Source organism: Gorilla gorilla, chromosome 10, assembly GCF_029281585.2.
Source record: "Gorilla gorilla gorilla isolate KB3781 chromosome 10, NHGRI_mGorGor1-v2.1_pri, whole genome shotgun sequence".
Classification (NCBI taxonomy): domain Eukaryota; kingdom Metazoa; phylum Chordata; class Mammalia; order Primates; family Hominidae; genus Gorilla; species Gorilla gorilla.
In genome coordinates, this window is record NC_073234.2 from 51,848,002 (window position 1) to 51,874,929 (window position 26,928).

General features: G+C 41.9%; 1 protein-coding gene across 2 annotated transcripts in view; it reads right to left on the reverse strand.

Moving 5' to 3' along the window:
• Positions 1 to 26,928, reverse strand: part of SPATS2 (spermatogenesis associated serine rich 2) — a 155,481-nt gene that overhangs the window by 38,160 nt on the left and 90,393 nt on the right. For both annotated transcript variants that reach the window (XM_019039317.3, XM_055357295.2), the window contains one exon: positions 4,837 to 4,916. In XM_019039317.3, coding sequence (XP_018894862.1) covers positions 4,837 to 4,916 — 80 coding nt within the window. The remainder of the gene's footprint in view (positions 1 to 4,836; positions 4,917 to 26,928) is intronic.

The window sequence follows — 26,928 nt, forward strand, 5'->3', positions numbered from 1 at the left end:
GTTTAATTTCGGTATCAGGTATTAATGTGGCATCAATATTCCCTCATTTTTAGCATACTGTAGAGAAAGGTGGAAAGGTAAATGAACTAGCAACAGTAACAACTTAGATTTTTGTGTAAGATTTTTTGAAACATATTTTACCTTGTATCATTTAACTGTAAAATAAAGATAATTTATACAAACAATTTAAATTATAAACTATGTTAGGCATATAAAACATAATGACACCCATTGCATGCCACTGAGTTTATTAAAACAAAATAAATATAATTGAAGCCCCCATGAACACCTAATAAGTCCTATTTCCCTTCTTCGTCTCGCTAGAGATTTCTACCCTGAACTTGGTATTATTTCCACAGGTGCTTTTGCATTTTTATGATATGTGCATATATCCACAGGTAATATACACTATTATTTTGCACTACATAAATACATAAATATTATATCATATATATTTATCTTCAATTTGTTTTTTTCACATAGCATTATTGTTTTAGATTTTTTCCATGTTGATAAATGCATCTCTTATTTATTTATTTTGAGACAGTCTCGCTCGGTCACCCAGGCTGGAGTGCAGTGGTGTGATCTCGGCTCACTGCAACCTCCACCTCCCAGGTTCAAGCGATTCTCGTGCCCCAGCCTCCTAAGTAGTCAGGATTACAGGCATGTGCCACCATGTCCAGCTAATTTTTGTATTTTTAGTAGAGATGGGGTTTTGCTATGTTGGCCAGGCTGGTCTCGAACTCTTGGCCTCAAGTGATCTGCCTGCCTCCACCTCCCAAAGTGCTGGGATTACAGGCTTTGAGCTACCACACCTGGCCTGTATTTCATATTTTTTGAGACTAAAAATATATGGCTGGGCATGGTGGCTAACACCTGTAATCCCAGCACTTTAGGAGGCTGAGGCGGGCGGATCACGAGGTCAGGAGTTCGAGACCAGCCTGACCAACACGGAAAAACGCCGTCTCTACTGAAAATACAAAAATTAGCTGGGCACAGTGACGCACGCCTGTAATCCCAGATACTCAGGAGGCTGAGGCAGGAGAATCACTTGAACCCGGGAGGTGGAGGTTGCAGTGAGTCGAGATCGCACCATTGCATGGCAGCCTGGGCAGCAAGAGTGAAACTCCATCTCAAAAAAAAAATACAGGGTGAAAAATAATATACATCATTTTAAATGTATAGCTGAACATAAGAAGTAAGGGAAATCCCTAGAGGGAACTAAAACCCAGAATAGTGAGCTTGAACTATTAATAGGTAACTGTGGCACGTTTTGCCAGTCTCAATAACACATGGGTTTTACCACATAGTGCCATTAAGCCCAGTAATGCCAGCACTTTTGGGACGCTGAGGTGGGAGGATCCTTTGATCTCAGGAGTTTGACATCAGCCTAGGCAACATAGTGAGACCTTGTCTCTACAAAAAATAAAATTAGCCGGATGTGGTGGCACATGCCTGTGGTCCCAGCTACTCAGGAGGCTGAGGCGGGAGGACTGCTTGAGCCTGGGAGGTTGAGGCTGCAGTGAGCTGAGATCACAACACTGCACTCCAGCCTGGGTGACAGCAAGACTGTCTCAAACAAAACCAAAAAACCCAAACAAAAAGATTGGAACTGAGATCTTATGTAAGCTTGCCCTTTTAAAAATATTGCACCTTCAGGGAAAGGGTGAACTAGAATAAATCTTCCCACTGACTGTTTTTTTATTTTTTGGAGGCGGAGTCTCACTCTGTCAGGGTTGGAGTATAGTGGTGAGATCTTGGCTCACTGCAACCTCTGCCTCCCAGGTTCAAGCAATTCTGTCACAGCCTCCCAGATAGCTGGGATTAGAGACGTGCACCACCACGCCTGGCTAATTTTTGTATTTTTAGTACAGATAGGGTTTCACCATGTTGGACAGGCTGGTCTCGAACTCCTGACCTCACTCAAGTGATCTGCCTGCCTCAGCCTCCCAAAGTGCTGGGATTACAAGCATGAGCCACCGCGCCTGGCCCCACTGACTTTTGAACACAATATTCTTACTATGTGGGTTTAGAGAGATACATTTAAAGGGTAAAAGAATTGCAAATCTTAAATTTTATTCAATGGTTTTATCATTAGTAACACAGTAGTAATATTATACTGTAGGGTTGTTATTATTTTATGAGTATTATAAAAATAAAGCAAATCAGTGAATAATGTTTTTAGGAACTAAAAATTTGGTTAAGAGAGAAGAAATACATGTTTAAAATAAGAGAAGGCCGGGCGCGGTGGCTCACGCCTGTAATCCCAGCACTTTAGGAGGCCGAGGCGGGTGGATCACGAGGTCAGGAGATCGAGACCATCCTGGCTAACACGGTGAAACCCCGTCTCTACTAAAAATACTAAAAATTAGCCTGGCGTGGTGGCGGGGGCCTGTAGTCCCAGCTACTCGGGACGCTGAGGCAGGAGAATGGCGTGAACCCAGGAGGCGGAGCTTGCAGTGAGCCGAGATCGCGCCACTGCACTCCAGCCTGGGCGACAGAGCGAGACTCCGTCTCAAAAAAAAAAAAAAAAAAAAAATAAGAGAAAAGATCTTTTAATAGTATATTTGAATTGAAGATGTCAATGTGAACTCATTTTTTAACAAAAAAAATCTCCTAGTTTCATCCACGAAAAAGTCTAAAAACAATGACTCCTCAATAGCAATAAGCACACCTAGCTCCTAGATACTGGTTTCTCTCTCTTTTTTTTCTTTTTTTTTTTTTGACGGAGTCTCGCTCTGTCGCCTAAGCTGGAGTGCAGTGGCACAATCTCGGCTCACTGCAAGCTCTGCCTCCCAGGTTCACGCCACTCTCCTGCCTCAGCCTCCAGCCTGGGCAACAGAGGGAGACTCTGTTTCAAAAAATAAAAAAACCATACAAGTGAGAAGGTATACAGTCTGTAATTCAACGAAGGTTAATACATTTTTGAGATGAGCAACTTAGTATGTATCAATCACAGCAATGATCCCTAAAGAATGGAAGTTTAGGTAAAACTTACAGACTCTGCTGGGTGCGGTGGCTCATGCCTGTAATCCCAGCACTTTGGGAGGCCGAGGCGGGTGGATCACGCAGGAGATTGAGACCATCCTGGCTAACATGGTGACACCCTCTCTACTAAAAATATAAAAACTTAGCCAGGCATGGTGGCACGCACCTGTATGCCCAGCTACATGGGAGGCTGAGGCAAGAGAATCACTTGAACCCGGGAGGCGGAGGTGTGCAGTGAGCTGAGATCACGCCACTGCACTCCAGCCTGGACGACAGAGTGAAATTCCGTCTCAAAACAACAGAAAACAAAACAATAACAACAACAAAAAAAGGCACCAAACTTACAGACTCTACGATAAAGGTAAGATTCTGATAACTTAAAATACAAGTATTTATAGTATTCAACCACTGTACAGGACTCCATAGTCAACAATTTTTTTTTAAATAAGACAGAGAGGCCAGGTGCAGTGGCTCACGCCTATAATCCCAGCACTTTGGGAGGCCAAGGCAGGCAGATCGCCTGAGGTCAGGAGTTTGAGACCAGCCTGGCCAACATGACAAAACCCGTCTCTACTAAAAATATAAAAATTAGCCAGGCATGGTGGCAGACACCTGTAATTCCAGCTACTCAGGAGGCTGGGGGATGAGAATCACTTGAACCCAGGAGGTGGAGGCTAAAGGGAGCCGAGATTGCGTCACTGCACTCCAGCCTGGGTGACAGAGTAAGACTCTGTCTCAAAAAAAAAAAAAAAAAAAAAAGAGAGCCCATAAAGCTTTTATGTTTTTCTCAGTACAGCTCGTTGAGGGTTACATTACTAAAACCACTTGGTTTTCTTCCAAAAGAATGCTCCTTAGATCTACTTCTGGCCAGGTGTGGTGACTATCCCAGCACTCTGGGAGGCTGAGGCGGGTGGATCACTTGAGGCCAGGAGTTTGCGATCACCCTGGCCAACAGGGAGAAACCCTGTCTCCACTACAAATACAAAAATTAGCTGGGCGTGATGATGCACGCCTGTAATCCCAGCTACTCAGGAGGCTGAGGCACAAGAATCACTTGAACCCAGGAGGCAGAGATTGCAGTGAGCTGAGATCGTGCCACTGCACTCCAACCTGGGTGACAGAGTGAGACTCTGTCTCGAAAAAACCCACAAAAGACCTATTTCGGCCGGGCATGGTGGCTCACGCTTGTAATCCCAGCACTTTGGGAGGCCGAGGCGGGCGGATTACGAGGTCAGGAGATCGAGGCCACGGTGAAACCCTGTCTCTACTAAAAATACAAAAAATTAGCTGGGCATGGTGGTGGGCGCCTGTAGTCCCAGCTACTTGGAGAGGCTGAGGCAGGAGAATGGCGCGAACCCGGGAGGCAGAGCTTGCAGTGAGCCCAGATCGGCCACTGCACTCCAGCCTGCGTGACAGTGTGAGACTCCGTCTCAAAAAAAAAAAAAAAAAGACCTATATCTTGTCTTGGCTCTGAAGCCTCCTGGACTTAAGAATGCTCTTCAAGTACTTGGGAAGATCCTATTCAGATTGTTCCTTAAGGAATGTTGCCAAGTGAGATACACTCAGCCACATAAATATTAATCAACTAATTAATACTGAATATCTTCAAAAGAATTTAGAATGAATATACATGGAGATAGACAAAGAAAATGTTTGCATTTAATAGGTTCTGTTAATAGGTTCTGCGCAATCAGAACCTATTTATGGCCGTCACTCTCTGATATATAGTGGCATTGTTTTATTCTTAAAATTTCAGTCTCATAATGAGTTTGTGGTAGCCACTAGTCGTATTAGTACCTAAATTTTCCTATGACATTTAAGTTTACTATCTATAGTGACTAGTCTTACCTTCTCTTTCATGTTCTCAAAAGCTCCTCCCTGGGCCAGTACGGTATTGGACTGCAAATCAAAAATGAATCCTGATGAATCTGAAAGAATAAGGGAAAAATATATTCAACATGATCCAAATATAATCCATCCCTAAGACAGAAGGGCCAAGACTGGCTGCTTTCGTCCCATAAAACAATTAACAGCAACTTAGTTGCTATTTGGCAAATTCTGTTACATAGATAACGTATAACTGCCTTTTGAATTAAACTTATAATACAGAAATTTAATTTTAATAAAAACTGTCACAGCTTGAGGTAAACACTAAATACATCAACCATATTAGACTGTCCTGTAATCCTTGATATCGTTGTTAATTATCCCACCTTAAGGCCTTCTAAAAATGTCACAAGTAAATAGCTCCCCATGGTAAAATTTAACACTAAAGAATCTGAAAATGTGAGTGGGATGGGAGCTTCTGTAGCATTAACAACACACAGTTATTTCCTCTTCTAGCCAGAACCATACATGTTATGTTTGTAGACTATAAACCCGTGAATACATTCATGTGTGTGTCCCTAATATAATGCTTGATGAAGCAAGGCATCCAAGTTGTAGGTTATGGAAAAACAGTTCAATATGATTGATTACAAAAAAAGATCAATCTTTTGGTTTCTCTGTACTTACAAAGAAAAAGGCTATGTGCAAATTTAATCAGTTTCTTTACCCCTATGTGATCAATAAATTACTTCAACTTTAACACTCAACAGCTTTGTTTTAACCCAATAAGATAAAATCTCAGGAAATGGTTAGAGTGCTTTTCAAATTCTGATGTGCATACTTACCACCTAGGGAATCTTATGCTAAAATGTAGGTTGTGATTCAGCAGTCTGGCCTGTGGCAGATTTTTACTCCCAGGTGATAACAATATTACTGATCTCTGCACTGTACTTGGAAGTAGCTTAGGAGTTAGAATTTCAACAAGGCAAGTAAAAGGAAAAATGTTAAGAAAAGGGGTACAAAAAAACCATGGTAATACTCTAGTACACTTTCCAAATTATTTTGCTGTTATTACAGATACGTTTCAATTAAAGATTCTTTCATGGCTTAATCTTGAACGTTGAATTAATTTAGATTTAACTTTTGTTAATACTGGCCATTTCTAGACTGCTACTCAAATGAAAAATCGGGTAACACTTATAAACAAACGGTATTTAAGCTTGAGTTTTCTAGATGACTATATAATATGGTTAACTCCCAATTATCTTTATTAATTGAAAAGAGGCACAGTCTATAAAAACGAAGATCTTATAGAACCAAAGCACTATTTAGAACCTTCTCAATTCCTATAGATCAGCCAAATGATATAACTCGAATGTTTTAATGTATCCTCCCCCAAAGAGGTATTAATGAGCAGTGGGATGATATGAAGGACATCAATAATCCACTTATTAGTAAATCAAACCACCAATCTCTTTTAGGGAAAAGAGGGAACACAAAACAGTATTTTGGGTTCTATTACTAGCTTCTTATCTAGCTCTGTTTTTTTTTTTTTTTTCCTTTAACAACATACTAGATGACACAAACTGCAAGAAAAACAAAGGAAAGGCTGGGTGTGGTGGTTCACGCCTATAATCCGAACATTTTGGGAGGCCAAGGCAGGTGGATCGCTTGAGCCCAGAAGTTCAAGAGCAGCCTGGGCAATATGGTGAAACCCTGCCTCTATAAAAAGGAGAAAAATTAGCTGGGCATGGTGGCACTTGCCTGTAGCCCCAGCTAATTGGGAGGCTGAGGCGGGAAGACAGCTGGAGTCTGGGAGGTTGAGGCTGCAATGAGTCGTGAATGCACCACTGCATTCCAGCTGGGTGACAGAGAGAGATCCTGTCTCAAAAAACAAACAAAAAACAAAGGGTAGTTCTGCAAACACTCAATTATTGGCCAAAATAAATTAGTATAATTAGGGTTTATCTGGAATACTGTTAGGATAATGATTAAAAATATATAAAGCAGCTATTTCAGTCAAGATCCCAAAGAGGAAGCGAATGGCATACTCAAATTGGGCAATCTTAATAGAGTTTAATAACAGGAGTATTTTCAAAGGTGCTAGCAAAGAGTAGGGAAACCACCCAAGATAGGGCTGTACCTCTTGTTACTGTTTTTGCTGGCTTTTAAGCAATGTGCACTGCTACTTGAGACTTGAGTGTGAGGAGGAAGCAGTTACAGGAGCCAAAGACAGAAAGGGCCCTTTTATTTTTGTTTCATCTGGTATAGAAAGCGCCATCAGACAGTTGCTGTGACCTTTGGCCAAAGGACACATTCAGCCCACAGCTACCCCTCAGAGAAAGATTAGAGGAATAAAAGTCCCTACCTTACTCTCCTCCCTTCCTTGGAATCTCCTGCCAATGCTGCCCAATGGCCAAACTTAAGTAAGCCAGAGGGCATGGGAGGCACTGAGATGGTCTATATAGGTCAGGAGGGCACAAATGATAATTTTGCATTTATATTCTATGACATGAGGTCACCAAAAAGACAAAGCAATAATCTAACATCTTAATTTGTCTACTCACTAGCTGATACTGCCTTTTTAAACTTAAACCAACACCTCAAGTAGATTCAAAACCTTACTTTAGTCAACTGGCACCTAAATGTCTCTTAGTATTATACAGAAAGTAATTTTTAATTCCCATCAATACTTACTGATTTTTAAACTCTTATTTTTTCATGAAAAGAAAGCTTAAGATTTACCTAATTCTATTGGTAAGAAATAAGGCAGGATTTCATCTTTTTATTAATATTTAGCTGTGATACAAGAGCATGTATTCTATCAGAAACACATTTTTAAGGAAAAAGTGCTGCTAAATATTCTCTAATCCTGGGTGTTCAGGTAAAAAAAAAAATTCTCAGGCAAGATTCATAAAGAATATGAGGATGCCTAGGCCAGATGCAGTGGCTCACACCTGTAATCCCAGCACTTTGGGAGGCTGAGGCAGGCGGATCACTTGAGGTCAGGAGTTCGAGATCAGCAAACATGGTGAAACCCCGTCTCTACTAAAAATACAAAAATTAGCCAGGCATGGTGGCAGGCACCTGTAATTCCAGCTACTGGGGAGGCTGAAGCAGGAGAATTGCTTGAACCCGGGAGGCAGAGGTTGCAGTGAGCCGAGAATGAGCCACTGCACTCCAGCCTGGGCGACAGAGCAAGACTCCATCTCCAAAAAAAAAAAAAAAAAAAAAAATGAGGAAGCCTTGAGCTTGTTGAGCTTTCTTATTTATTTCACTCTATCAGGAACCATTTCAGAAGTTTTTTTGGAATTATTTCTTTCTTTTTTTTTTGGAGACGGAGTCTCGCTCTGTTGCCCAGGCGGGGAGTACAATGCTGTGATCTTGGCTCACTACAACCTCCGCTTCCCGGGTTCAAGCCATTCTTCTGCCTCAGCATTCCCAGTAGCTGGGATTACAGGCACGCGCTACCACGCCTGGCTAATTTTTGTATTTTTAGTGAGACAGGGTTTCACCATGTTGGTCAGGCCGGTTGGAATTATTTCAAATAGCACACATTCAGGTATATTTGAGAAAAAGTATGTTATTTACAGTACAAATGACATATTTGTAAATACTACAGGTTTTGTTATTATTGTTTTTGCTGGCTTCAAAAATTAGGTAAAAGTTGTTTTTAGGCACTGAGAATGACATAGAAATAGCTGAGCCTGATTATTCCATGTATTAAATCAACCTTGAACAGGTGTCTTGACAAGCTTTAAAACACAGTCTCATTCTGCTGTTAATTTATAATTTAACCTGAAGATCATACTGTACTAAGTGTTTTAGAATTAATTTGGTTTAAAGTTCTGATTATATTTATACCCAGGGTGCATATTTATTTATTAAAAAAAAACAGAAAACAACAAGTGTGGCAAGAATGTGGAAAAACTGGAATTCTGGGGCACTGCTAGTGGAAATGTAAAATGGTACAGCCCCAATAAAAACCACATGTTGGTTCCTTAAAAGATAAAACATAGAACTACCACATGATGCAGCAATTCTGCTTCTTGGTATACACACAAAAGAAATGTCACCAAGGTCTCTAAGAGGTGTTTTGTACATCCATATACTGCTGTAGGCGTTGAGATACACTAGGATACAACAGTGAACAAGAAACGTTTCCTGCCCTCTTAGAGTTTTACTGTCTAGTGCAAGAGACTGATAAAAAAAAGAATAATCATCTCAATATAACAACAATGCATTAATTTATCTAACTGTACAATACTAAATACATATGCTAGACCCCCACAATAACACTATTATGGAGTGAAAATTATTAAAAGCTCTACCACCTTGGGTGCTATCTAAAGAGGTGTGGCAGAGCTAATATGAACACACAGTAAGGCTCTTAGAGGTACTGAAGTGAATTTGATACAATTATCCATGAGCAGATTATCTCCATCATGGAAAAGCCTGTGCCCAAATTCTAGGCTGCTCACCATAGAGACAAGTGTAGAGGGGGTGGAACCCAGGTATGGAGTAAGTCTAAGGATTCTCATGGGGGTTACTGAATTTGTATCTGAATTCAACAACCAAAAACTTACAGTTTTGGATTGCTTGTATCTTTCTTTTGTTAACATAATGGCAAATTATTCCCTCTGACAAGCAAGGAGAAAAATGGAATTATAATCCCTCCCAGAATATCCTCTCTTAATCTCACATTGATGAGAAAATCAGTCATGGTACTACTCCTTGCCCAAAGTCACACAGTAAATCCTACTGTAGAATCAAAAAGGCAGTCCAGGTTTTATGCTTTACATTAGTGCTGTGTAACTCACCAAATATACTAGTTCTCAAGTTGCCATTATTTTAACAGTACCGTGATATATAGCCTTTCTTCTAAGGATCTCAGATTCTTGCTATAATCTACTGATATTCCTTACACATACATAAAGTAAGTTGAGTAATAACATTATTCACATCACACTGGCTGCAGCAGGGAGGCACTACCAGGCCAGCAGGGATACACACTCAGTGGAGCCTGAAAGTGGGTGGCAGGGGGAGCAGGAGCCCTACCCCTTCTGAGTTGGGGCAGGAACTCCCCAGGTGCCACTGCCAAAACTGTGGCTGTAGACTCAGGCCTCCCGCTCCATGAAGCAGGCAGGAGCCCCCCATCTCCCAGCTGTAGCTGCCCAAACCATAGCTGCACACTCAGGCATCCGTGTACTCTTGAGGCCACAGGAAGGCCTCCCTGCCCTCACAGGCTAGGAAGTGCCTGCTCCTGCTTGTCTGGCTTCTCCTTGTTGTCGGCACCTGCTCCAGTCTCAGCAAAGTTGGCTGAGCCAGGGTGCTATGAATGGCAGCAGGAGGCAGGCAGATTCTTGGGCAGAAGGGGGCGGGTCCCTGGTTAGGCCCCACTGTCAGGCCAGGGAGGGCCTTCTGAAGGCTGGGGGCCAGGCTGCTAGTCCAGCATACTCGGGTAGTGACTTGTGGTGCCTTTTCCAGGCCCGCCCATGGCCACCCACGGACCAACTGGCACGCACTTTCTCCCCTCTAAGGTCGACAAAAGCCCCAGGCTCAGCCAGAGCTGGGCAGGGGATGGAGAGAGGACGGGGACAACCTGCTGCAGAGAGGAGCCCCACCTTCTCTGCTGAGAGCTGCAGGGACAATGGGACGACCTGCTGGCAAACCATCCTCTACAGGGCCTCCTCTCTGCTGAGAGCTGAATACTCTGTAGGAGACGACCTGCCTACAGAGAGGAGGTACCCACTGCGGGTCTCCGCTGAGCTGTTGTAACACTCAATAAAGCTCCTCTTTCATCTTGTTCACCTTCCACTTCTTTGTATACGTCATTCTTCCTGGATGCAGGACAAGAACTCAGGCAAAGGCATCACTGGCCAGAGGTTTCTGGCCAGAAAAGTGACACTCCAAAGATCCGTTAACAATTTCACCATGGCCAAAGAAAGACCAGAAGAGGTAAGATCCAGTTAAATACAGGTAAAGCCCAGAAGTCTAGATAACCTGACAAGTATGATTATTACTTGACATATTTTCTCTAATGGTATCAACTTTCTCCTAAAAAGTAAACTCAAGAGCAGAGCCTATGTAAGTGCCAATTCTTACAGAAATGGTATCTCATGAACAATTAAACAACCTGAAGTTCTCCTTCAGACTGAACACAGCCAATATTGGACCATAAAAGAAAGTGACCAATTGCTTGGAATTACTTTGTCTCATGCCAACTTTGAGAATAATCCACATGTAAGTCACCAATAAAATTACAAGTGGAGTTCAGTTTCTTCATGTGCACTAATGGCAAATGTGGGGACTGGGGTTATATTGTACAAATGTAAGTGCAAACAAAAGGAAATTATTGTCACAAGAATTAGTACTTAAGGCCTATTCAGAACTTCACAACTAAAGATTCTGGCTGGCTGCAGTGGCTCACACCTGTAATCCCAGCACTTTGGGAGGCCAAGATAGGAGTATCGCCTGAGGCCAGGAGCTTGAGACCTGCCTGGGCAACACAGCTAGACCCCATTTCTATAAAAAATTTAAAAAGTAGCTGGGCATGCTGGTATGCATGCATCTGTAGTCCTAACTAGTTGGGAGGCTGAGGCAAGAGGATTGCTTGAGCCCAGGAGTCTGAGGTTACAGGGAGCTATGAGCATGCCACTGCACTCCAGCCTGGGCAACAGAGCAAGACCCTGTCTCAAAAATTAAAAAAAAAAAAAAAAAGACAAAACCACAAAAACCAAAAACTAAAGATGCCACTAACTTTAATTTCCTTGGTGGTAAATCTTCATCTACCAACTTACCACTTATTGGAGGAAATACGACTGTTTTGGTAGGAAATAAAATATTTATGAAAAAGAGAATGTGTAAATAATAGGGAATCAAGTTTGGAAGGGGACCAAATCAGAGCACATCAGGGAAATTTAGAAAAATATGTCCAAATGCCATTTTGTAGGACTTCTAGTCTGCTTTAATTAATATTACTATAGTGTGCTATTGTAGCCTTTTGAAATGCTAACACTTTTATATATATTTAATTCTTCAAAACTTATTTAAGAGTAACACCATCTTTGTTGCCAATGGTCAAACTACACATATCCTCTCCGGAGGTTGTAAGCATACCGACTGACGGTTCATCAATCAGTCTTCTATCAGATGACTACTGCAACTCACAGGTTCAGAAAAAATCCACACTTGTCCAATTACCAGTCAATCTGCTTCAATGCAAGAAAACAGCCTTTCATATTCCTGTTATTTCAGCTTTCATTTGCCTATAGTCTCAACAGCTGATGAAATTTTTTCCTTACTTTGCTCCTTTGAGTGCCATTTCAACTATATTCTGAAGGATGCTGTGCCTCTTCTTATGAGACAAAGCACTTAAATCAAGAAGTTTCCAAACTTCTAGAATGAGTTCTGAATTTTCCAGGTAGAGCTTGATGGAAACATCAGGGTTTTTATGGGAAGGAGGTAGACAAACAATTAAATCCTACCTTACTTTCCCTCATAGATTTCCTGAGTTTTCAGTAGGTGCAATAGAATAAGCTTTTAATTGTTAAATTCCAAGAATTTTTTTTTTTTTTTTTGAGAGGAGTTTCACTCTTGTTGCCCAGGCCGGAGTGTAATGGCGATCTTGGCTCACTGCAACCTCTGCCTCCCAGGTTCAAACGATTCTCCTGCCTCACCCTCCCAAGTAGCTGGGATTATAGGCATGTGCCACCATGGCTGGCTAATTTTGTATTTTTAGTAGAAACAAGGTTTCTCCATGTTGGTCAGGCTGGTTTCAAACTCCTGACCTCAGGCGATCCGCCCGCCTCGGCCTCCCAAAGTGCTGGGATTACAGGCGTGAGCCACCGCGCCCAGCCAAGTTCCAAGAACTATTGAGGGTCTCATTGTTTAAAAGGTTTGTTCTGGTAATAATCCCGTCAATTCCTCCAAGTCAGTCCACCTTTCACAAACCTTCTTAGTGCAACAGGAAAAGTTCCCTTGTCCCCCTCACAGGGCATGCAGTGGGGGTGTGGCTCGCTTCTTCAGTGCCCTGCTGCTCAAACCTCTAGGGGAGCATACGGACAGGCACTGTCTAGGGGTGAATGTTTACAGCTGAAGCCCCAGTGGGTGTGTGTTACAGGATGCTCTTTCGGTTTAGCAACCTACCATCCATAGGCAGCTTGTGTTGTGTCAATTAGACCCCTGTCTTATCACAAGGACAGAGGGATTTCTGTATCCTGGGGTTTCTTGCCTTGTACCAGAAGAATCAGATTACACATGGGCTTCAAGAATGAGTGCAAGGTTTTATTGAGTGGAAGTAGCTCTCGGCAGATGGGGGAGCCAGAAGGGAGATGGTTTTTCCCTGGAGTCGGGCCACTAGGCGGCCCAGGCTCTCCTCCTACTGCCCCAGCCAAACTCCATGTCATTCTGCCGGTTGGTGCCCTGCTGGCGTGCTGGTGACTGACTGTCGGTGCACTGTCGGTGCATTCCTCTCCACGTCCAGCCACCTGTGTGTCTTCCTGCTGGGGTCTCTGGGTTTTTATAGGCACAGGATGGGGGCGTGGCAGGCCAGGGTGGTCTTGGGAAATGCAACATTTGGCCAGGAAAACAAAAATGCCTATCCTCACCTAGGTCTTAGGCCTGGGATGGAGCCCTAGCCAGGGACCACGCCCTTCCACCCTTCCATATCATTTAAAGGGACCACGGCCCTTCCCTTCCCAGCACTTCCCTTCCCGACTTCCCTATCATTAGTACTAACTCTAGAGAACAGCCAGGAGGCAATGATATTGACTTTAATGCCCCCTCTTCTGTCTCCAGGACATCTCTCATTAGTCTAGAATTTGTTTTCCTACATACGAAATGAAATGCAGTTTTAAAAAAAATTCCTTCCTATTCCTCTCTGTCCTTCAGATTCTTAAGAAGTCTACCAGGCTGGGCACAGTGGCTCACGCCTGTAATCCCAGCAGTTTGGGAGGCCAAGGCGGGTGGATTGCCTGAGGTCAGGAGTTCGAGACTAGTCTAGCCAACATGGTGAAACCCTGTCTCTACTAAAAATATTTTAAAAACTAGCCAGGTGTGGTGACGTGCACCTGTAATGGGCAGGGGAACTGGGGAGGTGGAGCTTGCAGTGAGACGAGACCACGCCACTGTACTCCAGCTTGGGCTACAGAGCAAGACTCCGTCTCAAAACAACAACAACAACAACAAGAAGAATTCTACCAGTATACCAGTAAAGAAACTCAATTGTAATTTTTTTGTAGCAACAAGAATACTCAAAGAAATTCAATTCTGTAAGTCAAAAAATTAAAGTATCTTTAATACTTCGTTATAATTCATACGACTTAAGCATATATCCCTAAATATTATGGTTTAGTTTTACCTTTATCTATAAAGGAATAACCCTGTATGCATTTTATTTTTGGTGTGCATTTGGATTTTTGCTTAACATCATATTGTAAGACTCATCTTATGTTCTTGCAAGTAAAGGCAGTTTATTCATTTTCATATGGTTTGGCTCTGCGTCCCCACCCAAATGTCATCTTGTAGCTCCCATAATTCCCATGTGTTGTGGGACAGACCCGGTGGGAGATGACTGAATCATGGGGGCGGGTCTTTCCTGTGCTGCTCTTGTGATAGTGAATAGGTCTCATGAGATCTGATGGTTTTAAAAACGGGAGTTTCTCTGCCTGTTGCAAATAGAGATACACATTAAGATGTGACTTGCTCCTCCTTGCCTTCCGCCAAGATTGTGAGGCCTCCCCAGTCACGTGGAACTGTAAATCCAATAAACCTCTTTCTTTTGTAAATCGCCCAGTTTCGGATATGTCTTTATCAGCAGCAAAAGAACAGACTAATACAATCACTGAGTAATATTTCATTGTATGATTATGCCAGTATTTATTTATCTACTCTGCCAGTGATAGACAACCAGGTATTAAACTTCCAGTTAACTAAGATCAGTACAGAATAGCTAGTAAGAATCTGCACAGTGAGGAATGGGAAATGATTTCTTATTTTAAATCTGTGTTTCATTTCATACATAATAGCACTAATTCCAGTATAGATCTGAGAGAAGTTGTTTGTTGTTATAAAAGACTTTGTTCTGGATATTCCTTTTAGAACTGTAAAAGAGTGAATGCTTTCCCTCTCCACCCATCTACCTTGCTTCAAAGTACAGAAATGAATAGGTCAATCCTAATTGCATGCTTCTGTCTCCAACTAAACCATGACCTTTCTCATAACACTACAGCACTGCAAAATCTGTCACTCTTCACTCATTAACCTTCATGTCAATGAGAATTAAACCTGTCAGATTCTTTTTTCTTAAACCGACTTAGAAGTCAACAATCAACTTCAATTATAAATATTCCTGTCTCCAACTAATTGTTAAAATTATCACAAGGCAGCTTTAAGTGTTAAACTTGTGAAGATAAGAGACACTCTATGTAAGTAACACACTTGTTTAATTAAGCCTGTTCTGGCCAAATGAAATGTCCTCTTAAAAAAAGTTATGGTGATATATAACACAGGTACAATGCAAACACATAAAGGATTCTGGTCTGATAATTTATCACAAAGCAAATACCCAAGTACTACTACCCAGGTGAATAAGTAAAACACTGCTAGTACTTAGAAGTCTTCCTCACGCCCCCTCTCCATCCTCTCCCACTCACCAAAGGTAATCGCTCTCTGGACTTCCACTTCCTTTCTTTATCAGCAGCAGGAAAACGGACTAATACAATCACTGAATTCATACCACTTAAGCATACATCCCTAAATATTATGGTTTAGTTTTATCATTATCTGTAAAAGGAATAACCCTGTATGCATTTTATTTTTGGTGTGCATTTGGATTTTCGCTCAACATCATGTTGTAAGACTCATGTTAGCTTCTTACAAGTAAAGGCAGTTTATTCGTTTTCATTGCTGAATAATATTTCACGGTATGATTATGCCATTATTTACTTATCCTGCTAGTGATGGGCAACTGGGTTGCTTCCAGTTTTGGGACAATACAAACAATGCTGTTTTCAATATTCTTGTACAAGTGTTACGGTGTACCTAGGAATGCACTTCTGTTGAATATATACAAAAATAGAACTAAATATGATATGTGTAGCTTCAACTTCAGTACATACTGTCAAACAGTTTTTCAAAGACGCTGTACCAATTTAGATTCTCACTAGCAGTGTTTGAGATTTTTTTGTGTGTGTAAGTGTGTGTGAGACAGTCTTGATCTGTTGCTCAGGCTGGAGTACAGTGGTGTGATCTCAGCTCACTGCAACCTCCACCTCTTGGGCTCAAGTGATTCTACTGTGTCAGCCTCCCGAGTAGCTGGGATTACAGGCATATATTACCACGTCCAGCTAATTTTTTTATTTTTAGTAGAGATGGGTTTTTTGCCATGATGGCTAGACTGGTTTCAAACTCCTGAACTCAGGTGATTTGCCTGTCTCGGCCTCCCAAAGTGCTGGGATTATAGGCATGAGCCACCATGCCCAGCCAAGTTTCTATTGTTCCCCATACACTCCATACACTCTTTGCTTTCATTATTCTGTTTTTTTTGTTGTTGTTGTTGTTGATGTCTTTTTTTTTTTTGAGACAGGGTCTCACTCTGTTGCCCAGGCTGCGTGCAGTGACATAATCATGGCTCACTGCAGCCTCGACTACCTGGGCTCAAGCAATCCTCCAGCCTAAGCCTCCTGAGTAGCTGGGATTACAGGCATGCGCCACCACGTCTGGCTAATTTTTTACTTTTTGTAGAGACGGGGTTTAGCCATGTTGCCCAGGCTGGTCTCGAACTCCAGAGCTCAAGGGATCTGACCACCTCAGCCTCCCAAAGTGCTGGGATTAAAGCCATGAGACACCACACCTGGCCCTGTTATTCTTTTCAATTTTAGTGATTCTGGTATGAGATCAGTATTACAGTTATTTCATTAGGGTTTCAATTTGCATTTCACTTACTTCTAAAGAGACTGAATAATATAATAATATAATATTATATATATATATAATAAGCCATTTGGATATTCTCTTTCCTGACATGCCTATTCTTGCCCAGTTTCTGGGAAGGGGAGTTGTCTTTTTCTTATTGATTTGTTGTATTTCTCTATCTGCTAAATATAATCCAAGTTTCTTCTCCCATTCTGTAACTTGCCTTTTCATTCTCTTAATTGTGCCTTTTAATGAACAGATGTTCTTAATTCTATATGTAATAATGTACTGACATCAATTCTTTTCAATTTTGGTTAGTACATTTTATGTTTTATTTTTAAAGTCTTTCCTTAAGATAGTGGGAGAAAGTTGCTTCAAAATAAACCCATCGGAGGTGGGTGGAAAGACAGACAAAAAAAAATAGCCATATGTAGCTAATTATTGAACCTGAGTTATAGGTATATAGGAGTTCCTCATACTCTTCTATTTTTATAATTTTAAACTTTTCAATAATAAATTTTTGTTTTGGGGGGCGCTTTTGAGACAAAGAGTCTTGCCCTGTCACCCAGGCTGGAGTGCACTGGCGCAACCTTGGCTCACTATAGACTCAACCTCCTGGGCTTATGTGATCCTCCCACCTCAGCCTCCCAAGAAGCAGGGACTAAAGACACGCCCCACCATGCCCTGGGTAATTTTTAAAATTTTTTTGTAGAGACATGAATCATCTCAGTTAATCCTCTTGATATCCCTACATACAAGTCTTCTGCAATCTTGCCATTTTACAGGAAAGGAAGAGGAGACCTAGAGCAGTAAAGAGATTTCCTAGCTTGCTAGGACAGCCTAACTAGCTAGTGACAGAGATGGAATTTAAAAATTGAGTTTGTTTGGTTCTAACAGTCAGTGTTTTATACTATTACTCATGTTCACATTGCCTTTCTTATTTACCTTCAAAGTTTTTAAAAAAGAGGATGTCACACAATTGTTCTTTATTCCCTTGAAGCTACAAAGGAAGTATGAGCTTAAATTAAGGCAGAAACAAATATGCTGAATATAAGTTTAAAGTTTTGATGGGTAAGCAACAAAACACTGGAACAAGGCTAACAGGCTAATGATGATATTTCACAAGTCTCTTCTGATTGCTCCTCAAGAAGATCATACACAACTAACTGTACTAGGTGGTTGGGACACACTCAAAAAAAGGTAACTGAAGGAGATGATCTTATGGCATGATTATCACTAGGCAGAATTTAAGAAGTCTTGCTAACAGATAAGAACCAGAAGGTACATGAGAAGCAAATGCAGTTGATTTACCAGCTGGTGAACTGCTCCTAAGTTATATTTTTCTTTCTCTGATCTCTATTATTGTTTTAATTTGTACCAAAATCACAAATAAAATTTACAATTTAGTTTGGAATTTAAATTTTAGAGAAAATAATAGACTTAAAATGGTATATAAATAATGTAAATACTTCAGGTGGAAGTGAACAAAAGGCTCAAAACATTTCTAGCACTATCAATAAAACCAGTCTATTTCACATAGAAAAAAATTACTCCTAAAAATGAGAAATGGGGTCAGGAGTGGTGGCTCATGCCTGTAATTCCAGCACTTCGGGAGGCCGAGGCAGGAGGATCTCCTGAGGTCAGGAGTTCAAGACCAGCCTGGCCAACATGATGAAAACCCGTCTCTACTAAAAATACAAAAATTAGCTGGGCGTGGTGGTGGACGTCTGTAATCCCAGCTACTAGGGAGGCTGAGACAGGAGAATCGCTTGAACCTGGGAGGTGGAGGTTGCAGTGAGCCAAGACTGTGCCATTACACCACTCCAGCCTGGGCAACAAAAGCAAAACTCCATCTCAAAAAAAAAAAAAGGAGAAACAACTTGGTAGCCAGAATAAAATCTTGTCTTTGAGTTGTCAAAAAAGTACAGTTCAACCTTTTTGAATGAGATGAATGAAAAATCAAACATTTTTCAGGGAGAGAGTGTTGAGTTGCATGTTTTTTCCTTCTTTTTTTTTGAGACAGAATCTCACTCTGTTGCCCAAGCTGGAGTGCAGTGGCGTGACCTTGGCTCACTATAACCTCTGCCTCCTGGGTTCAAGCAATTCTCCTGCCTCAGTCTCCCAAGCAGCTGGGATTACAGGCGTGCAGCACCATGCTCAGCTAATTTGTATTTTAACAGAGATGGGGTTTCACCATGTTGGCCAGGCTGCTCTTGAACTCCTGACCTCAAGTGATCCACCCGCCTCAGCCTCCTAAAGTGCTGGAATTACAGATGTGAGCCACTGTGCCTGGCCCATATTTCTCAGCTATGAAAAGTTTTATTTTACTTTGCTTTTTCTTTTCTTTTTTTTTTTTTTAGAGACAGGGTCTTGCTCTGTCACCCAGCCCATAGTGCAGTGACAGGATCACAGCTCACCGGGGCCTCAAACTCCCAGGCTTGAGTGATTCTCCTGCCTCAACCTCCCAAATATCTGGGACTACAGGCACACACCACCATGCCTGGTTAATTTTTTTTTTTTTTTTTTGAGACAGAATCTCACTCTGTTGCCCAGGATGGAATGCAGTGGCGCAATTTCAGCTCACTGCAACCTGCGCCTCCTGGGTTCAAGTGATTCTCCTGCCTCAGCCTCTCAAGGAGCTGGGATTATAGGCACCTGCCACCACGCCCAGCTAATTTTTGTAATTTTTGGTAGAGACAGGGTTTCACCATGTTGGCCAGGCTGGTCTCGAAGTCCTGACCTCAAGTGATCTGCCTGCCTCGGCCTTCCAAAGTGCTAGGATGGCAGGCGTGAACCACTGTGCCTGGCCATTAATTTATTTTATTTTTTTGTAGAGATGGGGTCTCACTGTGTTACTCAGGCTAGTCTCAAACTCCTGATCTCAAGTGATACATACTCCTGCCTCAGCCTCCCAGAGGTGCTGAGATTACAGGTGTAAGCCACTGTACCCAGCCTTATTTTACTTTGTAAAGATTTTTATTAAGTACTCCTTTATGTAAATCAAATGGTTACAGAACTTAGAAGAAAGAAGTGGACTTATGGTTACTTTCAAACACATCTATTGAAAATAATTATACCACATTACCACAGTTCTCAAAAGTTCTATAGCTCAGCAAAATTACGTAGCAAGAAAAAAAATTCTAGGCCCAGTGTGGTGGTTCACACCTGTAATCCCAGCACGTTGGGAGGTCGAGGCAGGTGGATCATGTGAGCCAAGGAGTTCGAGGCCAGCCTGGGTAACATGGTGAAACCACATCTCTACAAAAAATACAAAAATTAGCCAGGCATGATGACACGTATCTGTAGTCCCAGCTACTTGAGGGGGTGAGATGGGAGAATGGCCTGAGCCCCAGAGGCAGAGGTTGCAGTGTGCACAGATCACACCACTGCACTCCAGCCTTGGTGACGGAGGGAGACCCTGTCTCAAAAAAACAAAAACAAAAACAAAAAAAAAAGGCCGGGCACGGTGGTTCACGCCTGTAATCCCAGCACTTTGGGAGGTCGAGGCAGGCAGATAGCCTGAGGTCAGGAGTTTGAGACCAGCCTGGCCAACATGGTGAAACCCCGTCTCTACTAAAAATACAAAAATTAGCTGGGCATGGTGGTGGGCACCTGTAATCCCAGCTACTCAGGAGGCTGAGGCAGGAGAACTGCTTGAACCTGGGAGGTGGAGGTTGCAGTGAGCCAAGATCGTGCCACTGCACTCCAGCCTGGGCAACAGAGCAAGACTCCATTTAAAAAAAAAAAAGGAAAAAAAAAACAAGAAAGAAAAGAAAAGAGTGAAAGAAAAAGAAGAAAGAAAGAGAAAAAGAAGAGAAGGAAAAGGAGAAGAGAGGAGAGAAAAGAAAACAAAAAAGAAAAAAGAAAAGAGAAAAAGAAAAGAAAGGAAAAGAAGAAAAGAAGGTCAGGCGCGGTGGCTCACGCCTGTAATCCCAGAACTTTGGGAGGCCGAGGCAGGCGGATCACGAGGTCAGGAGATCGAGACCATCCTGGCTAACACAGTGAAACCCCGTCTCTACTAAAAATGCAAAAAATTAGCCGGGCGTGGTGGCGGGTGCCTGTAGTCCCAGCTACTCGGGAGGCTGAGGCAGGAGACCCAGCTACTCAGGAGGCTGAGGCAGGAGAATGGCATAGACCCAGGAGGCAGAGCTAGCAGTGAGCCAAGATCGTGCCACTGCACTGCACTCTAGCCTGGGCGACAGAGCGAGACTCCGTCTCAAAAAAAAGGAAAAAAAGAGTCTAGTGTACCATCCCCAGAGAGAGAGATGCAAAAAGATGTTTTAAATGTTCAAGATGATTCTGATATATAGTCAGATACAGGAGAAAAATATCATCTGACAAAATCAGGACTCCCAAAATATAAAAAAAGTTATAATGGCTTGATCTCATCCTTCCCTAATCTCTAGAGTCTGTCTTCAGAGGAAATTAAGAACAATGTAAAGTGCATTAGCAATCTGTGGGAATCACAAACAAGCCCACTTCCAACCTTGAATTACTCCCCAAGTCTGCTTTCTTCTAACCAGTGCTAGACTCAGAGATCACTCAGGAAAATATAAAAAGTTATACATATCTGGGACAGGCGCAGTGGCTCTCGCCTATAATCCCAGCACTTTGGGAGGCTGAGGTGGGCGGATCACGAGGTCAGGATATCGAGACCATCCTGGCTAACACGGTGAAACCCCGTCTCTACTAAAAATACAAAAAAAAAAAAAAATTAGCCAGGCATGGTGGTGTGGGCCTGTAGTCCCAGCTATCGGGAGGTTGAGGCAGGGGAAATCTCCTGAACCTGGGAGGCAGAGGCTGCAGTCAGCCGAGATTGCGCTGCTGCACTCCAGCCTGGATGACAGTGAGACTCCATCAAAAAAAAAAAAACAAAGAACAAATTATTTAACAATAAACTTAACAAAAATGCAAGAGTTGTACATTTAAATCTGTAAACCATTGCTGAGAGAAATTAAGATCTAAATAAATGCAGAGATATAGTAGTAAGTTCATGGACTGAAAGCCTCCATGTTGTTAAGACGATAATTCTCCACGAACGGGCCTACTGATACAGTGCACTCTCTATCAGATTCCAAGCAGATATTCTTGTAAGAACTGACAATCTGATTCTAAATTTTGTATGTAAATGTAAAGAAACCAAAATAGCCCAAAAAATTCTGTAGGGAAAATCACTGGAGGATGTATCTTCCTTACTTATTAAACTATATTTACTATAAAGCCATACTAATCAATACAGTGTACTAGCATAAAGACAGACATATACATCAATGTAACAGAACAGAGTCCAGAAATAAATCTTCACATGGTCTACTGATTTTCAACAAAGGTGTCAGGGCAATTCAATGGAGGAAAGGATAGCCTCGTCAACAAAACGTGCTGTAACAACTGGATATCCATATGCAAAAAAGTAAACTTAGACTCTTATACCTCATATAAAAACTAACTCAGCCAGGCGTGGTGGCTCACGCCTGTAATCCCAGCACTTTGGGAGGCTGAGGCATGAGGCAGGTGGATCACGAGGTCAGGAGTTTAAGATCAGCCTGGCCAAGATGGTGAAACCCTGTCTCTACTAAAAATACAAAAATTAGCCGGGCGTGGTGGTGGGCGCCTGTAATCCCAGCTACTCAGGAGGCTGAAGCAGAGAACTGCTTGAACCTGGGAGGCGGAGGTTGTAGTGAGCTGAGATTGCGCCACTGCACTCCAGCCTGGGTGACAGAGAGAGACTCCGTTTCAAAAAAACCCAAAAACCCCAAAAAACTAACTCAAACAGGATCACAGACTTTAAAATATATGAGATAAAACTATAAAACTTCCGGGGAAAAGTCTTTCTGACTTTGAGTTAGGCAGAGAATTCTCAGACACGATACCAAAACCCAATCCGTGATAGAAAAAAAAAAAAAAGATAAATTGGGCTTCATCAAAATTTAAAACTTCTACTTTTTAAAAGACACCATTAAGAATTTTTTTTTGAGACGGAGTCTCACACTGTCACCCAGGCTGGAGTGCAATGGCATGATCCTGGCTCACTGCAACCTCCGCCTCCCGGGTTCAAGTGATTCTCCTCCCTCAGCCTCCCAAGTAGCTGCGATTACACGCACCCGCCACCACACCCAGCTAATTTTTGTATTTTTAGTAGAGACAGGGTTTCGCCAGGTTGGCCAGGCTGGTCTTGAACTCCTGACCTCAGGTGATCCACCTGCCTTGGCCTCCCAAAGTGCTGGGATTACAGCTGTGAGCCACCGCGCCCGGCCCATTAAGAAAAGTAGAAGACAAGCCATGGAATGGGAGAATATACTTACAAATCATGTACCTGATAAAGAACTTGTATTCAGAATATACAAAGAACTCTTAGAATTCGATAATAAGACTCCAAAATTTTTAAATGGATCAAGAATTTGAACAGACATTTCACCAAAAAAAATACAAATGGCTAATAATCACATGAAAAGATGGTCAACATCATTAGTCATTAGGGAAGTACAAATCAAAACCACAATGAGATACCATTACACATCTATTAAGATAGCTATAATAATAAAAAAAAAGACTGACCATACCGAGTGTTGGTGAGGATATGGAAAATATGAAATCCTGATACACTGCTGGTGGGATTGTAAAACTGTGTATCGCCACCTTGGAAAACAGTCTGGAAGTTTCTTACAAAGTTAAAGGAGTCCACTCCTAAGTACCTCCACAAGAGAAATGCAAACACATGTCCACATAAAGACTTGTAAGCAAATGTACATAATTGACAATCATTCATAACAGCACAAACTACAATCCAAAATGAATAGCAACTGGTAAATGGATAAATGTGTTATAACAAGACTACTCAGTAGTAAAAAGGAGCAAACTACTGAGACATTCAACAATATGGAGGAACCTTAAAAACATTACACTAAGTGAAAAGAAGCCAGACATAATATCTATATTGTACTAATACGTGTATATGAAATTTCTAGAAAATGCAAAAATAAAGTGACAGAAGATCAATGTTTGCCTGTGGCTGGGGTAGGGAGCAGGAATTGATCACAAACAAGAGAATATTGGGGGATAAGGAAAAGAGAGTTTTGTTTCTGTTTTTTTAAGAGACATGGTCCCGCTCTGTCACCCAGGCTAGAGTGTAGTGATCATAGCTCACTGTAGCCTCAAATTCCTGGGCTCAAGTAATCCTCCCACCTCAGCCTCCCAAATAGCTGGGACTGTAACAGGCATGTGTCAGTATAATTGAATAATTTTTTTATTTTTTGTAGAAACAGTCCTTTTTTTTTTTTTTTTGAGATGGAGTTTTGCTCTTGTTACCCAGGCTGGAATGCAGTGGTGTGATCTCGGCTCATCGCAACCTCCACCTCCCGGGTTCAAGCGATTCTCCTGCCTCAGCCTCCTGAGTAGCTGGGATTACAGGCATGGACCACCACACCCAGCTAATTTTTTTTTTTTTTTTTTTTTAAGCAGAGACGGGGTTTCTCCATGTTGGTTAGGCTAGTCTCAAACTCCCAACCTTGGGTGATCTGCCCACCTTGGCCTCCCAAAGTGCTGGGATTACAGGCGTAAGCCACCACACCTGGCTAAGACAGAGTCTTACTATGTTGTCCAGGCTGATCTTGAACTCCTGGCTTCAAGCCATTCTCCTGCCTCAGCCTCCCTAAGTGCTGAGATTATAGGCTTTAGCTACCACACCCAGTCAGAAAGTGTTTTAAAACAAGATTTTGGTGATGGTGCACAACTCCATAAATTTACTAAAAATAATCAAATTATACACTTGGGCAAATTTTAAGGTATTTAAATTATACCTCAATAAAACTGTGTTTAAAAGGGCTTAGATGTTTCCACACTGTCAAATCACTATCAAAGAGTTCCTAAACACTCTTCATTTCTATATACTTCTCCAGTTCACAGACAGGAATAGGGTCTACAGCCCACACTCTAAGAAGCACAGCTCTGACTTCTGCTAGATATTGGCTAATAGGCTTGGAGTAATCAATAGTTTTAACTGAAACTGACTTAATTTAATTTAAGCTGTTCAAGTTTAACTCCACTAAGTATTTCATTAAATAAGAAATTTACAAGTATTACTGACAAAAGAAAAATATGAAAACATGGTCTATTGCTGAATAAAAACATAACTCATTACAAAATGAGAGCCTGTAAATGAAATACCACTAAGAACAATGACTACCATAGACCCTTCTTTTTAATGTAGTATAACCAAGTTGATAAAGTCAGTGTATTTACAGATTAGACTACTAAAACCCAAAGCAATGCCACTTTAAACGTATAAATGAATAAATGAAATGTTGTAATATTTTATATGTCATGGGACCAGATATCAGACGTGCAAATGAATTACATGCATAGATTTGTTTCAGAGAAAGTCCCAACAACACATAAGCTTTACTTTGTTTCCAACTAAGTGTAAATCTAGGCTAAGTTCAACCAAAACTGGTAAGCACTTAGTGTCTACGTTGTAGTCTATTTTTTTTTTTTTTTTGAGACAGAGTCTCTCTCTGTTGCCCAGGCTGGAGTGCAGTGGCATGATCTCTGCTCACTGCAAGCTCCGCCTCCTGGGTTCACACCATTCTCCTGCCTTAGCCTCCTGAGTAGCTGGGACTACAGGCACCCGCCACCACGCCCGGCTAATTTTTTTTTTTTTTGTATTTTTAGTAGAGACGGGGTTTCACTGTGTTAGCCAGCATGGTCTCGATCTCCTGACCTTGTGATCCACCCACCTCGGCCTCCCAAAGTGCTGGGATTATAGGCGTGAGCCACCAGACCCGGCCTATGTTGTAGTCTAAAATTTAAATTCATTTTATAGTAATATTTAAATTCATTTTATAGTAATTAGAAAAAAGCAACTGATGGGGACAGGAGGCAGAGAAATTCTAGGCAGAAAAGGGTGGGTCACCGGTTAAAACCCCACCCTCAAGCCAAAATGCCTGAAACCTCGGCCCAATGTGAGAACTTATATCCCTGTTTTCCTGTTTGACTGTTGCCTTTTCCTGCCCCACCCTGCCCCATTCTGTGCCTATAAAGACCCCAGACTCAGCTGGCAGAGAGGAGAACTAGCTGGACGTCAGGATGTCGGAGAGAAGTGGGTTGACTTTAGAGGGACAGCTTGATGGTGTAACTTTGGAGAAAAAACTAGCTGGAGACAGCTGGACTTCAGGGAAAGATTATCTACCCGCACCCCACCAACCCCTTTTCAGTTCCCCTTCCTGCTAAAAGCCACTTTCATCAGCAATAAAATCTCCTGCATTTACCATCCTTCAATTCATTCGTGTGACCTCATTTTTCCTGGACACCAGACAAGGGCTCAGGAGCCACGAGTGCAGATACAAAAGGCTGTCACACTGGCCCTTTGCCCTTGCTGGCAGAGGGCAGCCACCCCACACAGGGGGGAAAAGGGCCCACTGAGCTGTTAACACTTAAGCCGTCCACAGATGGCAGAGCTAAAAGAGCACTGTAACATGCCCTCTGGAGCTTCGGGGGTCACAGGCACCCCACAGCCTGGATGCTGCCACAGGGCCCACACAGAGTTCACCCCTGCTGGCACTGAAGCAGCCAGCCGGTTCCAGCATTCATGCCCTCCAGTTCCTTCCTTGTTCACTCGCGCTCTCCTTCCTGTGAGGAGTTGAGAGAGGCAGGCTGAGTAAAGGAGAGACTCCTGCAAAGGGGCCAGGGAAATATCCTGCTTCACAATGATACTTTTTTTCTACAGCTCTGGCAAAACACAGACATGAAATAAAGACTCTCTAGTTTTAAAAAGGTCAAAGTAATTTGCTGAAGTTAACTTTTTTTTAGGAAAAATTAAATGCTCAACTTTTCCAGAACCCTATTTTTACTATAGTATTTCTCATTTGCAGGGTGAAAACAGATGCTCAATGTTTCAAGCATAACTGGGAAAAAACAAACTTGGGTTATTTAAAAAAACTTTTCCGTTGGTAAATTTCATTCCATAGAACAGTTCAGCTTTAGTAATCTAAGCATTCCTTAGAGCTCAGATTCTTCCTATAGATTTACTACACAATGAAGCTACAACTTTTGAAACCACAAATCTGGTTTATTTACTTTCTTACGAGGTTTTTGAATTACCAAGTCAAAATTAGGTTTAAAAGAATTTTCTTCATATTTAACATGTGAGACCTGGATCTATGAAGCTTTGCTTTGAATTAAAGAACATTAACTTTGAACTGG